The sequence below is a fragment of the Etheostoma cragini genome, chromosome 17, assembly GCF_013103735.1.
Source record: "Etheostoma cragini isolate CJK2018 chromosome 17, CSU_Ecrag_1.0, whole genome shotgun sequence".
Taxonomy (NCBI): Eukaryota; Metazoa; Chordata; class Actinopteri; order Perciformes; family Percidae; genus Etheostoma; species Etheostoma cragini.
This window is the reverse complement of record NC_048423.1, coordinates 11,399,069-11,421,049: the sequence shown is the minus strand read 5'-3', so window position 1 is coordinate 11,421,049 and position 21,981 is coordinate 11,399,069. Positions and strand designations below refer to the sequence as shown.

Genomic DNA, 21,981 nt, shown 5'->3' with positions numbered 1-21,981 from the left:
TCAGTCAAAACAGGACTAAGGCACCAAAACAACTAATACTAATAGTAATTTAAAGATGTGGTAGCATTAGATCAGGACGGTAAGGATAACTCTGGGAGTTGGAAGGGGCGTGTCGCGATTCTGCCTTCTCACTCCGCGACACAGGTTCGTAAAGCTGAGTTCGGTGAATTCGGTTTTATTTTGCATATTGTTACAGCCCTAGAACCTGCATTTATCTCTTGACTGTGACTCTCAGCTCTACAGAGCTCTATAGCAAGTTTCAGGGCATTGTTTAGCTGTTGAGCCTGAAACTTGCATGTTTATAGCAGTTTTAATAAAACATTATACATACCTGCCCAGCAACAAGAGGCAGACAGACAAATTTAGCAAGTAGCCTACTGACCCATATATTTTTTCATGACTCAGTTAAGACCAAAACAGAGCTAAAAGCCTATTGAACGTTGGGCTTTGATTCGGCGCATGTCCAGAAACACAACTTCAATGAAGTTATAATGTTGCTCTGTGCAGCATGTGGAAGAAGAAAGGCCATTGTTTGCTAACACCAATATGTTGTCAGGGCTGTGTGGTTGTCAGCTTGTTTCGGAGTTATTCTACCACCTAGTGTCCAAAAAGGATTAATGCAGGGTTCTATGTTTAATTGTTTGTGCATGAAACCTTTTCATGCACAAACAAAGAAGAAAGGGAAGTTTGGGGTCCCCTACTGGAGCTGCTACCCCCACGACCCGATACCGGATAAGCGGATGAAGATGGACGGATGAAACCTTTTAAAGTATTATTAAAATTATTTAGATGAGGCAAAACATTTCTGATTATGGTGCTTTATCTATTACATGCTTATGTAGGACAGACAAATAAACATTTCCTCAATCATTTTGGTTGGTGGAAATAAGAATTCCTATAGCAGTTGGCTACCAGAGCTACATAACACTACATAGTTCAGTGGTGTCCATGTGGCTGGGGGAGGACTCTGTGTGAACAACTGTGCAATGTGGCTGTGCAATCTTGTGTCTGCAAGCATGCATGCATACTCTGGCTGAGTCCTTAGAGTCGTAGCAGTGGCAGTAGCAGATTAGGGCTGATTATATGCGCTGTTAGTTGATGACCCTTTGTGCACTATTTCTGTGTAAAAGGGGGCAAGGAGAAAGAGATTTATAAACATATTTTTTGGAATATCCTGAAATGTGGGTCAGTGTAGATCAAATACACATTTACAATATATGTAGTTGTGACTTTTGTTGTTACCTAGAATACGTACTTGCATGGTGTAGATATGAACTGCACATCCATTCTTATTAAAAACAACATAGCCAATTGTTGTTTCCCCATTTCTCTCAACTGACATCACATTGCCATACACATATTTATAGCAATGTCTGTGTTTGTGGTTTGGGAACAGGTTTTTGTTTGATTACATGCAACTGCAAGTTTGGAGCCTGCACCATGTGCTTCAAACTTGCTCTTTCAGGACATCTATCATAATGATGACCTGTACTGTAGGTCATATTCCCAAATCCATCCTTTACTTAATCCTAGATGCAGAACAGGGTGAGCAACTTTACATCTTGTCTTGTATTTAAATGTATTCTCAAGAAACCACACTGTGAGTGTATGTGTACTTACTTGCTGGCCAGTCTTGTTGAGCAAACTCACACACCCTTCCAACGAATATTTCCACCCCACGAGATTGTGAAAAAAGGGCAGAGGCCAAAGAAGAGTTCATGTAGTGGCATGTGGATTCTCTTTATGGTTTTAGTGAGCTACTATGGTTGGTGTGGTTGTGATTTATTTTGATCATAAAACCTCATATACATAAACATACCTCCAAAAAAACACACACAAAACAGAGCACAGATTGAACAGTGTAGGGCTTATGTATTTGAAGACAACATACAAAAACACTAAAACTGTTTAAAAATGTAATCGTTTGAGCTTCTAAAGGTTGTGTGTTTGTAAAAAAGAGAGTGAGCGTGGCGCTTTCTTTTTAAAAGTGTCTGGTTTCACTCAGGCTTGATGGCCCCCTCGTGGCCTTGCTACGTATTGGGCAGTGATGACAGGGCTCACTGCCTAGTCTGACCTGGCCCTGAACACACAAACACACACACCAGAAACAAAATACTACAGTTCATTGAGTGCAAAAGAACCACTATTTGTTGAGCGAATTAGACTGTAAAAGTCCTGACATGTTTAGAGCTGTAGGCTGCATAACTGGCTCACTTTTTTACGGCCTATCAAAGCAGATGTAAGCACTCATCGATAATGTTTTTAACATTCACTTCTCTGCAAAATAGTACAAAAAATTGCCCCTTTATGCTGGCAGTTTATCTGACTTAAACTAGCAGCTGTTTTTAATAATTTATATGAAATTCATAAATGGTTGCAAGATGTTTTTGCAGTTCTGTACATTTCCATTGGAATCTGCTGATACAGTATTTAAGTTTTGAGTGTGTAGTACCATCATGTCTCTTGCTTTTAGTAGTTCATTTTTCCCATCATTACACTGTAGCTGTGATAGCCGTATACAAGTAATTCATTTCTCAAATTTAATCATCTATTGTTTTAGACAGTATCCCAACCCCAAAGTAGTAAAAAAAAAATGTAATTTATAGTTAAGAGTTCTCCGACTTCTCGCACAATTTCCAAATGGTTTAAAAAAATTCTATTATTTAATGGCTACTTCTCTGTTATTATAGAAAAGGCCTGTTCCTCATTTTGATTGTGGGGTTCCTCTTGGGTCCACTCTTGGGCATCTCTTGTTTTTATACATTCCCGGTGTCTCCCTCTATTGTCATGCAGAAGACACACATCTATATGTCCTTCTCCAGTCCAGTAACTCCAGCAGCCTGGATGACCTCCTCGCCTGCATCAATTATGTCAAATGTTGGATGTCTGAAAACTTTTTAAAATATAACGAGGTTATTAGGGGTGACTCTGATTATTATCGTTAGAAGGAGCCTGATTTGACTGCCAATCTCACATTTGAATCTTTGCAGAGACGTTAAGCCCCAGTTCAGACCAAAGATTTGCGACAAGTCAAGTTGAAACTTGCAACTACTTGCTAAGCGCTGGTCTGTAATGTTCTGAAACCTGCTAGTTTACAGCAATGCGGCGAGACGGTGTCATCTTCATAGCAATTACTCTTTTTACTTCCGTTCTAACTTTCAGCTTTTTTTGTAGCTGGATATATCATTTTCTGCATCTTAACCCTTTTGTCGTCTTCCCGTTAACCATGAACTTGTTCTTCCAGGTCAAAATTGAATATGAAAAGTTTTATATTTCTTTTAGCTTTTCTGATGTTTTTGTCGCTTTTTCTGATATATTTGTCACTTTTTCCTTGTTCTCGTGCTTTTAAAAAAACTTGAGCTGGTTTAATAATAGGTTTTACACTTATTCTTGGAATTCATTCTCAACAAACCTCATTTATATCAAGTTATACATACGTTTTTAGTTAAAAAGGCAGAAATTATGAATTATTTTGACTAATAGTTAAGATCAGAGGATGTTGAGTGGATCACAGAGGGTATATGTCAGAATTTATTCCTGATACTATTTTGAAACCATTAAATAAAATAATTAAAATGCTAAAAGGGTATAATAACACCCTAAAAATTCAATGAAAGTAATGTTTTATGGAATCATCCCTGTTATTTTTGGTTAATTTGGTTTAAAGAAATTTATATTTCTGATACAAACACTTTGAAATGGGTCAATTCGACACGAGGACAACACAAAGGTTAATATGAATATGGTTAACGTTAGTGATAGTGAGATACTGTTGTATTTCTAGTGATGAAACAACAAAAACGTTTCATTTCTCTAATTCACTGCTTTGTATTAACGCCGCTCGCTCTTTTTAGTCACTCTGTAGTGCTTGACCACATTCCTTTGCTTGCGGGCTCTTGTTGAAGCTTCAGCCAGCCTCCGACCCAAACTCTGCCATTTTGACCAGTTGACAGTTTGTAACAGTTTGTATAGTTTTGGATATATGGGGGGGGGGGGTGCCCAATGTCTGATTTTACACAGAACTACCTATTTTCTCCCAAAATGTCAATATACAGCCTATTATGATTTAAATATCAATATTACTGTAAATAAAATGTGAAAAGAAGCAGGCTGCAAGAAATCTTGGCGTAATATTTGATGCAGATCTCTATTTTAATGCTTAAGTAAGACTGATGCTAAGTCATGCTTCTTTCATTTAAAAAATCTCTAAAATCTGATTTTTTTTGTCTCCTTCTGGTTTCCATAAGGTTTACATGATTTTCTTCTTTCTGGCCTGGACTAATGTAATGTGCTGTAACTGGTGCAGACGCACCGAAATTTTAGCAGATAGTATAACTATTATCCTTGAGTGCTTTTATCTCCTTTTGTCACTGTATTTATTAAGACCATGCACCTGGTGAGGTACACTTTGGTAAGTTTGAGGCTTCAACATAATTACATAGCAAAGGAAGCATTCAGTTCAGCACAATACAGCTTCAGGGGGACTCTGCTTTTAACAAATAGTAGCCTGCAAGCTTCTAGTCAGCTAGCCCGCTCAGTGCCCAGCTCCGCCTGAAAACTAATTTATCTCCTGCACTTCTTTTACTTCTCTTTGTTCTGCTGCAATGCATTTGCCAGAACTGTAAGCTAGCTGACATAACACGTGTAACAGAAAAAACACTTGCCAATCCCTCAGAAAGCACTCTGTTAGGGAGGACAGGCAGCCTGCAGCCCTGGGTTTCTTGCTCTGCCTTTGAGAAAGTGAAAGCTCAGATGGGCCAATCTGGAATCTTGCCGCCTACGAGGTCATAAGGGGCAAGGTTACCTCCCCTTTTTCTGCTCTGCCCGCCCAGAGAATTTTGCCCACCCATGAGAGAGAGAAATCATGGCTTTCAAACGGGCAAAGTGGCAGTCGGTCAAGGCCACACCCAAAGCCTCCACCTTGCCCCCCCCTCTCTCCTACTGACTCAGAAATGGCACATACTAAGGAAAAATCATTGTGAGACTGGCTCTAGGGGCTGTAATTCTGCACCAAGGCTGAATTTCCAGAAATATACTTCAGATACAGTAGTAGGGGACCACTAAGGTCTAATTAAAAACATCCAAAGGACACCATGTCATGTGACTTTAATGTAAAGTTAGAGTGATTTGTTCTGGCAGACACTCTTGTCAGGTCTGAGCTCCTCTTCCCCCTCTCTTTCTCTCTCACACGCACACATACACACACACACACACACGCACACACACACACACACACACGCACACGCGCACACACAAACACACACACAACAATGGAAGTCTTCAGGACCAACGGTTGCTGTGGCAACCTCTTTGTCTGGTTCTGACCTTTGACCTGACACTGTTGTCTGATGGAGTATTCTCTGGGTCGTAACAAGGATTAGTGGAGATAACCAGCAGACACGCACTATGGGTTTAAGGCTGTGAACTCTGTAACCTATATGCAGGTAACTAGGTTAAACTTGTCAGATTGTCCTGCTCATAGTGGGTCAGCAACAAGCTATGGCTGTCTGCAAAGGATGAATGCCTTAAACATGATGGCACATTTCCTACATTATCTCTGTAAATTCAGTGAGGTAATGGCACTTTGTTTTTGCTAATAAACTCTAATTATTAATTATTAAGTGAGCATTTTTGTAACACAGTTGCATTATCAATATATGGTGTGGCAATGTGCTATACTGTAAACATTTTTCAAGCTTTTTAAACTGTTTTGGTTTTGGAGCAAGAATTTGACAACAGATTTCCCAATTCTCATTCAGGTCAGTTTTAATTAAAATAATATACAAAACATTTCCTTTATCTAAACAAAATAACTTTCACTGACAACATAAAAACCACAACTCATAAGCGGAAGAAATATATCTAATTACAAGTGCAGATTGACCTGAGTCTGCACTTATCCACATTACCACACAGTAATTACATGCTGCAACATCTACTATCATTAAAGTAAACATGATGTTCACTGTGATGCATTATCCATCTCAAACGTTTCAAGCCTCTTTAAGGTGATTGGTATATTGTATTGAAGTGAAATGGAACAACCTGCTGCCTGGAAGGTAAAAAACCTTGTCAGAATTTTCCCATATGTATTTTCTAGGCCAGAGGTTGGTGTGTCACTCTCCTTTCACCAAAATGAGTAAAGGTTCTCCCACATATGCACGTGGGTACTCTGGCAATAAGCCAAAGGACACACACATCCACAGTCTTTTATCCCTTTCTTATTACATAAATGTGTGGGACAGAAGAGGGCCGAGGTAGCGAGGAGGGTTCATGAAATGTCAGAGAATCTGCCAACATTTTATCAGAGCCAATTCCTTATGACGAAGCACATTGTGTTATTCTCTCTACTCTGACTTCACCTCTTCCTCTGCATAAACACACGGAATTATATTAGCTTGCCTACGATTAGGACTGCTTTGTATTTGCTGTCAACCTGCTCCAAGCCAAATAAATATAAAATACCATAGTGAGGTAGTTATCTGTAATAGTTGCAGGGCTTGGGTAGTGGCCCAAAAAAGACTCAAGGAGAAATGTATGTTGGATGTGATTTGGGGGCTCTGTTATTTGGCCAGAGCCCACTATACATTAGAGCAGATGTATGGCCCAGTGCTGTGCAAGATGAAGGCTTACATCCATCCCAAGACAATGATTTACTATAATGATGGGGAACTCCACTCAGTTTGCTTAAATGTACATTCAGGTGTAGCAGCTCAGCAGCAATTTGGTTTATTCAACAACAATCCAAAGATTTGGACATGTGTTGTAGTATCTTTAATGGTTATAATTCTGCAAGATATTTGTAGCGTTATACTTGTATACCACTAATGTTCCACTCCTGAGTCCTCTGAGGTTTTTGCATCTGTGAGTTTGTGCCGTGTCCGGACCGTTGTAAGGCTTTAAGTCCCTGGATAAGCTTTGAAGTCGTGCCACTTGGTTTCTCTGGGTGAAAAGAAATCCTCACTTTGCCCCCCAATAGAAATGCCACTCAAATCCTACCATGGGCAGACAATGGCCTCCTTCTGGAGAAACCAGAGCTTATTCAGGCATCAACCTGACTTGCCTAACTTAGCCTGAATAGCTCATTCACCTGAGGAGGATAAAAACTTTCATCTTGTTGCTCCCTCCTGTCATTATTTCTCTACCCCAGAATTCCATCCACTGAGCTGCATTTTTCTCTTTATTCATCATTAACCATCTTCTCAGCCCTGTCCGTAAAGTATGTGTAGTCGCTCTTTAATGCACTACTGGATTCTGAATGCATCTCTCTGCACACATATTTGTGTGTTTGAGTGCATGCACACGTGCAGTCATATGGCCAACATGCCTAGTCAGCACGTTATACTAGCACAAACTTAAGTAAGCCTTTTCCTGTCTCATTGTTAGAGGATCTGGGGCCCCCGTGCTGCTCTGCCTGCATGCTGTTTGTGTGTGCATTTAGGTCTGTGTGTGTGTGTGTGTGTGTGTGTGTGTATGTGTGTTTCTTTGTTTGTCATTGTTTACCCGATCACCTTCCTCTTCTCTCCTTCCTAAGGTGAAACTCTTTGCCATATTTAGCCACAGCAACTCCAAAACAGAACACCACAGAACTATGATGAGTTAATACTTAATTGTGTGTTTGTACAGATGTTTGTCTTGTATATTCTGACCAAAATCAGAAGGTACAGACACATTGGATAGTTCAGGCACAAGATTAAAGAGGAGATTTTGTTGAAGCATAAAGGTTTTAAAATTCCTCCCTCCTCTCTTGGCCAGGCTGGAGGTGTGAGAGTTGGAGTGACCCGCCATTACCTCATGCTGACCAACCACTGTCAGTCCTAAAATTAAGTCCATGTGGGTTTAGGGTGTGGTGTTGAATGGTGCATATTTACTTCCAACGTGGGATTGTAGTATATTACAGAACACACTCTGTGTTTGTGTGCTAAATGGAATTGTGAATGTGACTCCATTGTGTCCAAAATAGGCTCCCCCATTGGTTACAAACTACCCATACAGGACGTTTGAAAGCTGCAAACATGCATAGGTATTAATGTGTGTTTGTTGAGGAAGCAGAGAACATGTAGAAGAGAGCGCAGAAAGCCATTGTGCAGACATTTAGTCAAAGGCTTGAGTCCACAGATGTTCTTTTGGAAAAGGTAATAGTGTGATTCGTGAGCGGGCTCTGGGGTCTGCTGAATGTGAGCCATACTGCTGCCTCCTCCCAGGTAACTGAATTTATGGTTTCAAGGTTCTCTCTTCAAGGAAAATCAGCTTTCAAGCTGTCTCAGTCCGGCTTCACAGGATCCAAATGCTAATGTAGGGGTTTGCATATATAGATTAGTACTGCATATACTTAGTTTCTAAATGTTAATGTGTGTGTTGGTCTTTTGGGCTTTGGCCTGGTCAAATAGATGTTTGAGTCTGTGATTGTATGGGAAGTAACTTTTGCATTAATGGACTGGATGAGCAGCATGGGGACTAAGCACAGAGTTATGTTTTCTCATTTTCTCATGGTTGTTACCGCTATTCCCACCGTTATCGTTCACTGAAGGAAAAAAAGTCACAACTTAAAGAATAAAGAAAAGGAGAAACTCCCTTAAACTACAGCGCCTCATCAAAGATATGTAGCTTTTCCATGCAAATGAGAGACAAGTTTATGTTAGCGTAAGCGGTAATGGCAGTAGTGACAACTATTGGCAACAATCACGCTTGGCACAGCTCCGTCACCACGCCGGTCGGCCTCCAGATGTGTCAGAGACAGTTTACGACTGAGGTGCAGAACAACTTGCTTCACCTCACTTGCATGAACATTAACTCTAGCTCAGGGTGATTAATGTCCAGATTACTTGTTCCTAACGAGAGCTGGGTAGCTCGTTAAAGGGAAAAAACACATGGGACACTTAAAGAGCTGAAAATTAAGGGTTTGGTGCAATATTGTTGATTGTTGTCAACTATTTTTGGATGCAGGAATGGAGTGGCTGCCATAGGAGGACTGCTATGAGGACAGTACAACCAGCTCAGTTTATGCTTAACTTTAAACTATATTTTTATAATAGAGATGCTATAAGGTGCATGTTTTTATGAATGATATTGTCATAAAAAAATGTCAACATTGTGGAATAATGTATTTGTTAGCCTTTATACTAGTGATAGACCGATTTTATCAGCCGGCCGATAAATCGGGCCGATATTTAAGTTTTTACGTGTATCGGCTTTGGCCGATACGCTGCTGCTGTGTTTGCTGATAGTTCTTTCCTGGGATTATTTACAGAGGCGTCCACAGATCAACATAGATGTCAATGAAAGCCTTTTACCCTTGCACAGTTAACCATATGCAGTGCACCCATCCATATGATGCATATTGCACAAATAATTTGGGTTATATCAATGTAAGATGATTGCAGAAGTGACACTAATCTGTGTTTTTGTTTATTATTTTTGAAGAAATGGTAGAGCAGATTCCCAAAACAAATACAGTGTGGCAGGGTTTACAGTTTTATGATGTAAATTTAGAGAAAACAAGCAGAATCGTCCCCAAATATCGGCTCATGAAAATCGGCAGCCCGTATCGGTTGTTGGCTAAGGCTTATTGGGAGGGGGGGTGTTGCACAAAAAAATAATATAATATTTTTAATAATAATAATGGCCAATAATAATTGACCTGTTTGTTTAAACTAATCTTACAGCCAGAGGAAAAATTGTTTATTTGTTTCTATTCTTTACACACCATATTCATCTAGGTGTTTTCTAATTTGTGTAGTTTACCTTTTGTGTTCAGCAGGTTCTACAGCACATTCCAGTTGATAGATCAATGGTAGCAGTTGGTAGGTGTGTATCTTATTGTTCAGGTTGGTGTAACCCGTTTGACAGTTTAGTTTGTAGACTTTTCCACGAACCTGTCAAACTACCTGAGATAATACTATTAAGAGGAGAGATCAGCTATAACTGCCACAATGAATCCAAAAATGTCTAATTTCTCTCCCTAATTCAGTAAGCGTTAAAACTGGTAAGGTTGGTCCAATGCATTCATTACTGTTAGTCAGGAGGTTATTCTTGATGTATTTGAGTGAAAAACTGAGTTATACATATTTTCGGCGGGTGTAAATGGTAGTGAAATGCTTTTACATACACATTAATTTTTCAGATGTCCATACAAGTTTATTATGTCCAGTTCAAGATTAAACTACTGGAAAAGCTTCAGTATGTCGTCATGAATATGCAATATGGATTCTGGATCTGCAGGCACTGATCCACAATGTAATTGAAATAGCTGAGAACATGTAGTTGTAATGTGGACTGAGGTATTCTGTTACTGACAGTGCTTGGGAAATATTATTTTTGTGGGGGATGAAGTAAGCTCCAACACACACATGCCTTGTGTATATTTCAAGTCTACATCTCTGTTTGTTTTACAGTGTGTCAGGAAACTTGTGATTATACCTATTGGGGAAAATGACCTCTGTTGAATGTTACTTGTTTTTTATGCTAATCATGTACTATACATATAGATGGACAATAAATTACCAGCTGCCTGCTCATACGTAGCATTTGATGCTGTGAGACAACATATGCATGAAGCCACAGCCTGCAGGAGTTTGACTATGATAAGGTATAAGCATCTAACTGACAAACTGACAGACTGACTCTGCAGTGTGATAAAAAACAAGAAAAACATGCAAATCTTTAGTATAGTTTTCATTCTAAAAAATGGCACCATAGTATTAAAAACATTGTAGTTAAATGTTAATATGGTGGGAATAGGTACATTTTCATAAATTACTGTGACATGTGTTAATGTCGTAGAGGACTCAACCTATCCTTTTTCTAAACACATTTAATCATGTGCTACATTGGCTATGATTCAGGTGTAACATCCTAATGAATAGCTTTTGATATTTCGACACAGCTTACTTCTAAGTCCGTTAACACTCATGTTGTCCTTGGGTCAAATTGACCAGCTTTTTCTATATCAGTGTTCTTTTTAACTACCCAATAACCCAAAATAACGCTCTTTGGCAATTACAAATCTCTACTCCCATTAATTTTGGGGTGGCATATTCAATTTTATAGCATTTGAAAAACAAATTGAAGTGGTTTTGAAATATTATTGAGTAAAAGTCCAGTCTGTGATTATCACCCAACATACATTCCTTTAATTTTAGTCTAAATAATTCCTAATTTTCCTTTTCTAACTCAAACATTAGGTATAATTTCCTATAAATGAGGTTTATTGACCATAAATTCCAAAAATAACTGTAAAACTAGTTAACAAGTTATTGTTATGTAGTGTTAAGCGTAAAAAAAAGCGACAAAAGTTTAAAACAAAGTTAAAAACCGTCAACAAAAATGTTGATTTTCAATTTTGACGGGAGACAACACTTCATTAATAATGACTTCATCTCCCACCATGGTCATGTTTAATACACGGACACTACGCTGATAAGGTTTTCATTGTTGTGTCTGAAGGAAGCTGCATGCTCTCTGCTTACACAATGAGGTTGGTTTCTAGAGTCTTAACGACAGCAACTGGCTCAGGCTGTCTTCATGTTTCCTTGTCCTGGTTTGACCTCAGCATCCTGGTTGCCTTTAAAAGGGGGCAGCACATTACTCTCTCATAACATTTTTCTCTTTTTGTCTTTTGATTTCTGTCTCTGTTTTTTTTCTCTGACGACAGCTTTTCCTCAGGGAACTGTTTATAAAGCGAAAAAGGCTTTGGGGGTTGAATGAGTGAGAAGGAGGGGAGGGGTTGTTGAGACAGTATGGAGGCTGTGAACATCCTCTTTTCTGTTCACAACCCAGTCTTCCACATAGTCTCTCGATTATGTGAGAATTAAACGTTTTGTAGAACATTATGCTGCCACAGATTTACTAGAACAGACTGCAACGCAAACATTTATTATATTCAAAATAAAGATCATCAAATACACACAAAGAAATGCTTAAAAACTGCAAATTTGCCAGTGTCAGTCATGTGATGCTGGCTTCTGCTTATGAAAAGAAGTATTTTGTTCATGAACATTTTCACAAACACCGCATTCACACACATTTTCATAGTCCAGCTTTTCTCTGCGGCTCAAGGAGTCACCCGTGATCATCCTTCAGCCATAGGTGTACGTTTAGCAGGCAGGATTATTTCCATTAACAATTTATCTGTTAGCAATTTTCTTAATTACCTTATGAATGATCCTGTCTATAAAAATGTCGAAATCCAACCAACAGTCCATTAAACAACCAACCAAAGATATGCAACTTACGTTGATATAGAGAAGGTAAAACAAGCATGTGACAGGGTGGGACAAGCAAATGTTCAGCAATTCCTCTTGATATAGGACTTAAGCAAGAAATACTTTTCCCTCAATTTATTTAAATAAAAGATATGAAATAAATAATATGAATCAGTTGAAGATAACATTTCCTGCAAATGATTTAATGGACTAAGGAGTTGGGCAAAAGCAGTGTTAGTGAGCTGCTTCAGGGGTTAATATCTCAGCGGTCATGGAGTTGTATTTCTGTGATCCAGATCCAGCGCGTCTGCAGTGTCCGTTCCACAGCTTGCCACCAATCCATGTGTGTAGGGCTGGAGTAAAAGCCCACATAGGGGATCCTTTGTTTAGGAGAGTCTAGGCATGGAAGATAATTTACAAGCCGCTAAGGTCCTCACGCCATTGGCTGATGAGGCTCTGTCTGCGTCTGCGAAAGGCATCCCGTATGTGTGTGTCTAAATGTGTGTGTGTGTGTGTGCGGCGAGTGTGTGCATGTCTGCTGTAGCAGCACTTTGCTCCAGCGGCTCACAGTCACCCTAGTCATGACAACCAGGAGCTTGCCCTGTACACGGCTACTGTAGCCAGCGTTCTCTTTTGAGGCTGAAAGAAGGCAAAGCAAGATGGCCACCAATATGTTTTAGGGATATGCTGCCTAAACCTGAAGGGCTTCCTCCGAGGACAGACAAGGTAAAGGCAACCGGAGTGTTCACCCTAGGGTCTATTGTCTTGCTGCTGATGGGTCAGCTGCAGTGGAGCTCATCTAGAGGTTATCCTGCGTTGTCGGTCCCTCTGCCACCCTGGATTTAGCTGATTGGAGCGCTTTATTTGGAAGCTGGTGTTGTTATGTTCCTACTGAATCACTGAGAACCGGGCTCCTGTGTGTGTGAGTGCTTGGTTTGTCTTTTCTATGTGGGTTTCAAGGATGTAACAACAAAGTCAGCAATAAAGAGGTCGGTTTCCAAGGTAACAGACAGCCTTCTTCTCTTTTCCTGTTGCATGGCTTTTTTAGCCGTTATAATGTATGAAGAGCCCCTTTGCTTCCCCTTTTCTTTCTAGCAGTGGTTTCGACAGCCATGTTTCTGGACCTGCTGTTTTCTGACTGCTTAGCAGAGAAGTGAAGTGCTTGTTAAGCCGTGGTTCGTAACTTGTATTTTGACACCCTGTACAAGTTTACCTGCAGTAGTGACAGCATTATTAATGTGTGGTTTGTAGGAAAGGTCTTCCTGTTACTGGTGTTGTCTTAATCCAAATAATTTGATAGTTCATTAAGCTCTAATTCACACAGGTGTACCAGGAGCCCATTCATTTAAGTTCATTAGGTTCTTTTTGAATATAAGGTCCAGTTTGTCACTGTTTTCTTTTTAATGTACTGTGTTGATTACGTGACATTGAGTTCAGCGCAGACAGGAAATACTCACTCAATGAATGAAGGAAATTCTCACGTGCAAAGAGAAACACACATAAACCACTACTAACACTATACTTACACTCTCAGCCAGGAAGTACGCATGCTTATTCTGTGTATCAGTCTTCTTTGTATCCATTCTAAGAGCGTAACTGTAAGGTGAAGCTCCTAATGGTGTATGATTTCTGCACAGCCACAAAGTGAACAGCTGAAAGTTACTTATTATTTATTTAATGAATTTGGGAACAGTCTTTTTATTGGAGTAGAGTTGTTTATACGTACAGTATATGAGTGTGTTTGTATGTCTGTTGTTGAGTTAATATTATATACATACTCCTTTGAACTTCCTTGGAGACCCAGAGAGAGAGAGAGAGAGGGTTGTTGGGATTCAAGCAATGATTACACTTCTGTTGCTAAGCTTGGTCTCAGAACGTGTGTTTGTGTGTAAAGCTATCACCCTTAGCTACTCTAACATATGTTTTGTTGATTTTCAAAGCTTTGACAGGCACAGCAGTCAGGTTTGTGTTTGTCTAACAGCAAAGAAGAAGACTGTGTTAAAACAGTACAGTAAAGTATGAGTGACTTTAGACACCCTGAGGCAGACACAACAAGCACAACACAAAGACACAGCCCTAACACATCACAGACCCGGCTCTCTCCAGAGACCCCGCGGCTAAATGAGAGCACATGAGTCCGCATTTGCATCCTGCATTAGGCTTTTTGTTATCACAAGGCTAAACGCACGAAATTAAAAACAGGGGCTGTACTTTGATGTCAGCTTTGGATCATGAACACATGCATGCACAAATGGATACACTTGCATTCACATGCATAGAAACACGCGTGTGTCTGGTGCAGTGCTGGAAGCTGGCCAGAGCTGCTTTGTCATTGAAAGCAGTTTATTATGACAGACACACTGCCGTTCTCCACTCTCTCCTTGCTCCCCATCTTTTTCCCTCTTTCTCTCACTTCCTTTTCTTTCTACAGGTGGACGTCGCAGTGGCTTATTTTCACATGCTTTGTAGAGCTGGTATCTCACCCTGCTGCAATGGCTGTTGCTGAACTCCAGCTATCTGTTGCATCAGCAGCGTGTTTCTAGTAGTACGGAACAGTTCTGACAGTCACAGAGAGTGTAGTGGACTGTGGAAAAGGGCAATGGATCAGAGAAGGATCAGGAATATTGAATCAGTGAAAAAAGTTGGTGATAAATCAACTAATTCATACAATTAATGTGTGATCTCAGCATTTTATTAACCATGAATAGCTCTATAGTCACTGAAACTCTACCTTGCATTGTCAAACAACCTCTACCTAAAGTCAAATCCACTCTACACCTCTTTAACAGTGTTATTAAAAAGCTTTTGGCAATGTCCCTTGAATTCCTGTGGATAAAAGGCCAAGAACAGACACAAAGTGGTGCAATGTTAAAATATTTCCAGCACAGTAACAAAGGTGTTAAACATGAGAAACATTTTAAGTTATCTCAGCCATCAGTGGTAAACACCAGTTTGACCAGTGCCAGTCTGGCATAGTCAAAGAACAAGGGCTTTTATCAGGTACAGCATGTTTTATGGATTTTCATAAACCAGACTGGAAATCATTGCAGTGGATGTAAATAAAGATGTACACATATTTTCCAATGATATTGGCTTCAATTGTATTAACCGCTTGAACACATACTGCTTTATTTGCTGTCTTCCCTCTCTTTCCTTGACTGCACAATCTTGGTTTTTGCTCTCTTTTGCTTGAACATTTGCAATCAAACACTAAATGCAACACAATTCACACAGCAGCTTCTTCGGTGTCAAATCTTCTTAACAGAAAAACAGTCTAGATTGACAGTCAGTCAGTATTCAAATAAAGATTAATAATATTATATGTAATAAAACTATATATACAGTATTGTATACCAATCTCTCAAAAGCTAAATAAAGAATCTTGAGAAAGTATTTTAACCAACTCTTCATCTCTTATTTTTCAATGCCTTCTTCCTCATAAATGACAGTTGCCCTTGCTCAGCAGCTATAACATGTGCGATGTCACAAGGCTTTACTCTGACCACGCTTACATTCACATGTACACGCTTGAAAGTCAAACAAACTGTTACCATTTTAACCTGGATGTCTCCGAATCTTTTAAGTGGCCCAACCCCACCCGCCATGTTTGATGAAAATAGAGAGAACAAAGTTGAATAGAGCACTAGCAACTGATAAAGTGTGTTCTGCTTGGTCTTGGGGTTCATAAGAGTCTGGTTTATATGAAGTACTGTTGCTTGATCTGTCAGCTTGGAGTGCACATCTCCTGCTGTAAAATGCATTAAAACCGTGGCAGTGATGAAGTTAAATGGGTGTTTATGCCAGGTAAACAGTGATAAAGAACACATTTCCAGCTACCCTACAGTTGTGCTAGTTCATAACAGGGAAAATGGGATGCCTCAAACCCAAACACACACACAAAAAGACAGACACACACACACACACACGCACTCACATGCACATACAACACACACAGTTCAAAGTAATGCACACATATCATCCAGCTCCTACAAATGAGTTAAAGATCCCTTTGTCAGCTGAGGCTTTAGTTCTTTTAGTACAAGTAGACTTGTGATGAAAATAAGAAGCAGCTTTACTTGGCTTCAATTGATGATATGCTTACTCAACATGATGAAAAATAAAGAAGGTTTTTACAGATCCAGTTGTAGAAACACAGTATACAAGCTATATTTCTATCAGAATAATTTGGCTTTTAGTTTTTTAATATCCTGGCTAATGGATCGTCACCAAAGCTTTGATAAAACTGCCTTACTTTCTAATTCCCCCCAAATCAATGAATGTTATTCCTGTTTACGGCGTTATTACTATGATTGTCCGCACTTAATCTGTGGTAGTGTGTTTAAAACAAGGCTTTTGGAGGAATCAGTATGTCAAAACTGTGGACCTTTGAAATGGCCATAACCCTGCAGGTCGTCAGAATCCGTCTTACCCAATGGGTCAAGCTGCACTGTGTCTGGATAAGACCCTGAGTGGGTTAATTACTCACTTAACAATGTACAGGGGTTAACATGGCAGGGCTGCTGTGTTAATGATTACATTTGCTTGCATACACATGCATGCATGCCCAGGAACACACCTACAAACCTGGCACAAACACAACACGTGCAAAGGCAACACATGCCTTTAGTGATCCAGCCGTAGTGACGGAATCATGAAATATGATTGGCTCTCAGCTACCGTGGCTCTCAACACTTGCAGCCAATCTAGTCCTGATTGAAGCCTCAACTGTGAACTAGCTCAGTTTAACTTTCTATTTGCTTTGATTAGAGATAGGTTTCGACAATATTTATAGAGAGCAGATTCTTTGTTTTCATATGTCATAATATTTTCCACAGCCTCAGTAGTGGCTGCAGCAGCTGCTTATGCCATGGTGGGAGGCAATCTGTTGTGCTGTGTGCCGTGACTGTTTAGAACAAGCTGAATCACTGTATGCTGCCAGAACTTGTTGAGTCACTTCTTTCTCTTTCTCTCTCTCTCTTAGGTGGTTCCAGAAAGTGGTTCAGTAAATGGCAAAGGCAAGACACAGATGGATGACACCCACACGGCAACAGAGGAGGATGAGGGGGAGGAAGGCCACATACCTCATAAACAAGCTTCCCCCATCACCCACTTGCTCACCCACAACCTGGCCTCGGACCAAGGCGGACGGCTGGCACTTGTTAAAAGAGAGCCAGGGCTGGAGCTGACCAGCTTTGCACTTCACCAACACGTATGCTCTTCTGTAACTTTTACGAATGGTTCTGCTGAGAACCTGACAAAACCCAACGGTGCTAATATGACCACTGGGTCACACTCTGATCTGAAGTCTGCGTATAAAAGGACTACGATTGCACCTGAGCCTCAAAGGACTATTATAGCTGCAATCCCTAAAGATTGCCCTCAGAATGGACCCAAGACTCCTCCAGATGACATGTCAGTTCCACTAAAGAAGATCAAACTCGAGGAGCCTTGGATGTGGATCACTGAACAGGCCACCACACAGCTGAGTGATGAAGATGAGGTATGCGAAGACCCGCTGTCCACGCTGGCGGCCGTGGTGTGTCTTTCTGTCACAGAGAGGAAAGGACTGGAGGAGAAACTTTTCAGCTCACGTTCTTCCATTCTTTGCTCCATCAAAACAGAGCCACCAGATTGGCACTTTGTCAAAAAAGAGCCAGAGGACTTCAAAAATGACTTGTGTCAGAAAAGCACTCCTGTTAGCCTGCAAATCAATCCCCAGCCTATCAAAAGTGAACCTCCTCCAAGTGTCTTGCAACCAAGCGTACAGTCTTTGGCAGAAAGAAGAAATCTTAGTTTTGATCAGGCTATTGCAATTGAGGCCTTGACCCAACTGGCAGCTATTCCTCAAAGCACCCCCGGGTCCATTAAAGTTGAAAGTAAGTGCGAACATCCTATTTCTACTGCTGCCCCATTTTCAAGCTTCAACACAAAATCAAACCTACAAGAAGCCAAACCCACAGGAGCTATCCGCTACAACAAAGTCTCGGTCATTAGCTCACCACTGCACCACACGTCAGTCATACGCCCTCCTGTGGCCAGACAAGGGAATGGTACCCAGCGCTCTCAGGGCCTGAGCTCGAACACAAAGCTGTCTCTGCAATATCTCTTAGAAGACAGCACAGACAGTGATAAAGCACCCTGCATGAGGACAGAGCCGGGCTTTGGTTCTCATGTCATCAAGTCGGAAAGCAGCTATAAAGATCCCAGTGACACAAATTTCAGTAAAAATCATGACCGGTTGTTTGGGGAAGAAAGAGACAGGGTGAAAGCGAGGAGAAACAGAGAGGAGGAGGAGGTTGCAGCTCAGCTGGCAGACCTGGCCTTCATCATCCAGTCTCGACACAACCAGCAGTCAGGGAATATTCCGCCAAAAGGAACACCTGTGTCGGCCATCAAATACAACTACAACTCCCAGCTACCCTCTAGTCCGAAAAAGCCCATTGTGAAAAAAACAAGAGCTACGCCTATCAAGCCCAGGAAGAAGAAAAGTGATGGACCTAATGAGGGAACCAACTGCAGGACCCCCCTCTCAAAACGCATGCCAAATGGAGAGACAGCCCACAGGAGCAGAGGCCAGAAGAATCAACCGCAGGGGAAACCAGGACTTCCCCACAAGAGGAACCTGTTTCTGCCTCAGGCTCAAATTGACTTGAAGAGATACTTGGCTGAGGCTCAGGAGGATAGAAGGCAACTCATCACTAAAGATGAACACACACACAGGAACGCACACAATACAGCCCTTTTAATGCCGCAGACTCAGAACTACAACACTCTCACAAGGATCAACCGTACTTGTGTTCAAGAAAACCATCTATGGTCACTTTCAAATGGTTCACTCCAGCAACACAATCCATGCAATGGTCATGATGCAGGACTGGGGCAGGAGTGTGAAAAGCATTTGTTATCTCAGGTAGCGCAGCCCTGTGGTGGGCTGCAGCATGGTGCTGAGCCTAACACCAGCCCACCCAACACCACTTTCCTCAGCCACAACACTGGTCACCATGGTCTGGCTAATGGCTTTTTAGGGGCTCGGCAGTCCCCACCTCCAAGCCAGCAAGGCTACTACAAGCTGGAAAGGGCAGGACCTGTCACTGTCCTGTCCACAGCTACTGATGGGGAATTGGCCCACTCTGCAGAGTCAACTCCATCCAAGAACAGCATCAACAGCTTTCTGGAGTCTCCTATGAGTTTTCTGGATACCCCTACCAAGAACTTGCTCAATACACCTTCCAAAAAATTGGCTGATCTTCCATCCTGTCAATGTGTGGGTGAGTTGCTCCGTAACACCTTTCAGAGGAAGACAAGTGTATTGCATCTGCATTGGTGTCACATTTGATATATTCCACTTTGTGATTAAATCTAGCCTAAAAGTTTGATGCCAAGACACGTACACGTACACATACACACACACACACACACACACACACACACACACACACACACAAGCTGTATCCTAATTCAAGGGCCAGTTCAAGCAAAATTGGGATGCATTTCTATGCCATATTTGGAGAAGGCTTTGGGTTGCTTTGTGAACCCTTTATGTTATTATGTTGGTCTTGAAATGCAAACTTCCAATGTGGCGGCCCCTGAACTGAGATGCAGCTACGTTTACTGTAAATATGGGATTTCCTTAATCAAGGGCATCAAGAGTTTTTCTCAAACATACCAGCATCATATTAGTATTTGAAGGAAAGTTCTACTCTGTAAAGTTGCTATGATATTAAATAGATCCTGTTTTTGTTTTTTTTCCAACAGACCAAATCATTGAAAAGGAAGAAGGCCCTTACTATACTCACCTTGGGGCAGGACCTAGTGTTCCTGCAGTGAGGGAACTGATGGAGAACAGGTAGCGTGACTACTACCACTCTGTTTACACTAGAGCTGAGACAAGGGGCCCTTAAACCAAGATGTGTTTAAAACATCTTAAGGTCCATCACAGTCCATCTGACAACCACACTTAACTGAAACAATCAGAATCAGAATCAGCTTTATTGCCAGGTATGAGAACACATACGAGGATTTTTTCTTTGTAATTCTATTTAATGACAAATGATTTTTTAATCAAAGCAATTTGGGTACTTATTTTGTACTAAACAGGGTGGGTTAATGTGCTGTGCACTGGAGTATATTTACAGATCTCTACAGTCTGTGCATTTTATAGATTGGATTTATGTATTGTCAATTGCCCTAAGGTATGGGTAGCAATGTAATGTTGTTTAATATGTGTTGTCAGTGATATGTGCTCTGTGGTCAATAGCATAAACGTATGTGTGTTACAGATACGGTACCAAAGGAAATGCAGTAAGGGTGGAAGTTGTTGTTTACACTGGGAAAGAAGGAAAGAGCTCCCAGGGGTGTCCAATAGCTAAATGGGTAGGTGGCTGGTGTTTCTCTATGGTAGTTACCTAAATGTCCTAAATATGTCTGTATTGAAGTAGTTCTTGTGGATCCCACCATAGTATAATAAGGGGGAGAGGCGGAAGTCACTCCCAGATTCCTACCCTTACCACAACCACAACAAACCCTTTCCTTCCCCCAACCATTCAACCATAACCTAAATATAATAATTTCCACCTTCATCCCTAAACATATAGTAAACATGTTGAGACTTACACGTAAACATGACCATCTTTAAACTATTCTCTTAAAACCCAATATTGTGGTTTGGTAGGTCTATGGCAGTGCTTCGAACCCATTAAACCATAGGGTTGCATAATTTTGCGAAATTTAAAAAATATATATATATTTGTTAATTTTCTGTTACAGTTTTGTCATTCATCTACATGTTTTTTTTGTGTGACACTCATCTGACAGGTGATCCGGCGGAACAGTGAACAGGAGAAGCTGTTGTGTTTGGTCCGCCAGAGGCCAGGGCACTACTGTGACACTGCCGTGCTGGTGATCCTCATCCTGGCGTGGGAGGGAATCCCCCGGCCAGTGGCGGACAATCTCTACCAGGATCTAACACAGACCCTCTTTAAATATGGCTCCCCCACCAGCCGCCGCTGTGCCCTCAATGAAGAGTGAGTATCCTTTTCCTTTGTTTCGCAATAACACTATTTCTTCCCAATTTTTGTTCGATTTTTTATCTTCCTCCCACCACTCCGTTTCCACAGTCGTACATGTGCATGCCAGGGTTTGGACCCAGACACCTGCGGAGCTTCATTTTCCTTTGGCTGCTCCTGGAGTATGTACTTCAATGGCTGTAAGTTTGCACGCAGCAAAGTGCCGCGCAAGTTTCGCCTGCTTGGAGACTACCGGGAGGAGGTGAGGAAGTGGTCATCTTCCAAAAATCCTAGAAGAAATCCTCTATTATAATTTCTCTTAGCTGTTTTACCTGTTGTTATAGGGATATAAGAGGATATTTTGTTGTTCTTTCTCTGCATTTTATCTGAGAAAAAGGCCGATTTTTGCCAAACATTTGCCTTTTAGTGGCTTATATTGGCTATGACAAATAAACCTGTATTTGAACTGTTATTCACCACAAAACTTGTAAATCTGTCTATTACCATTAGGAGGAGAAGATAGAGAACAACCTTCACAGTCTCGCCAGTGACCTCGCACCACTCTACAAAAGATTGGCTCCTGAGGCCTTCCAAAACCAGGTATGAAACATTACACAGCTGCCACACGTACCTCTGATGATCCCGAGCTTTCTTAGGCTACTACTTAATAGAATTCCAATAGTAGTGATTTTAATTTCTTCGTTTTTTTCTCAAACAACTTGCTTTTAATTTTTTACCATCTTCACCCTAAACCAAAAACTCCTCTATCCTTT

The 21,981-nt window shown here is 40.9% G+C and overlaps 1 protein-coding gene across 1 annotated transcript in view; it reads left to right on the top strand.

Moving 5' to 3' along the window:
- Positions 1 to 21,981, top strand: part of tet1 (tet methylcytosine dioxygenase 1) — a 31,216-nt gene that overhangs the window by 5,092 nt on the left and 4,143 nt on the right. Inside the window, exons 3-8 of the mRNA XM_034897809.1 lie at positions 17,185 to 19,471; positions 19,959 to 20,049; positions 20,483 to 20,576; positions 21,018 to 21,226; positions 21,320 to 21,470; positions 21,719 to 21,808. Of these exons, the coding sequence (XP_034753700.1) occupies positions 17,185 to 19,471; positions 19,959 to 20,049; positions 20,483 to 20,576; positions 21,018 to 21,226; positions 21,320 to 21,470; positions 21,719 to 21,808 (2,922 nt within the window). The remainder of the gene's footprint in view (positions 1 to 17,184; positions 19,472 to 19,958; positions 20,050 to 20,482; positions 20,577 to 21,017; positions 21,227 to 21,319; positions 21,471 to 21,718; positions 21,809 to 21,981) is intronic.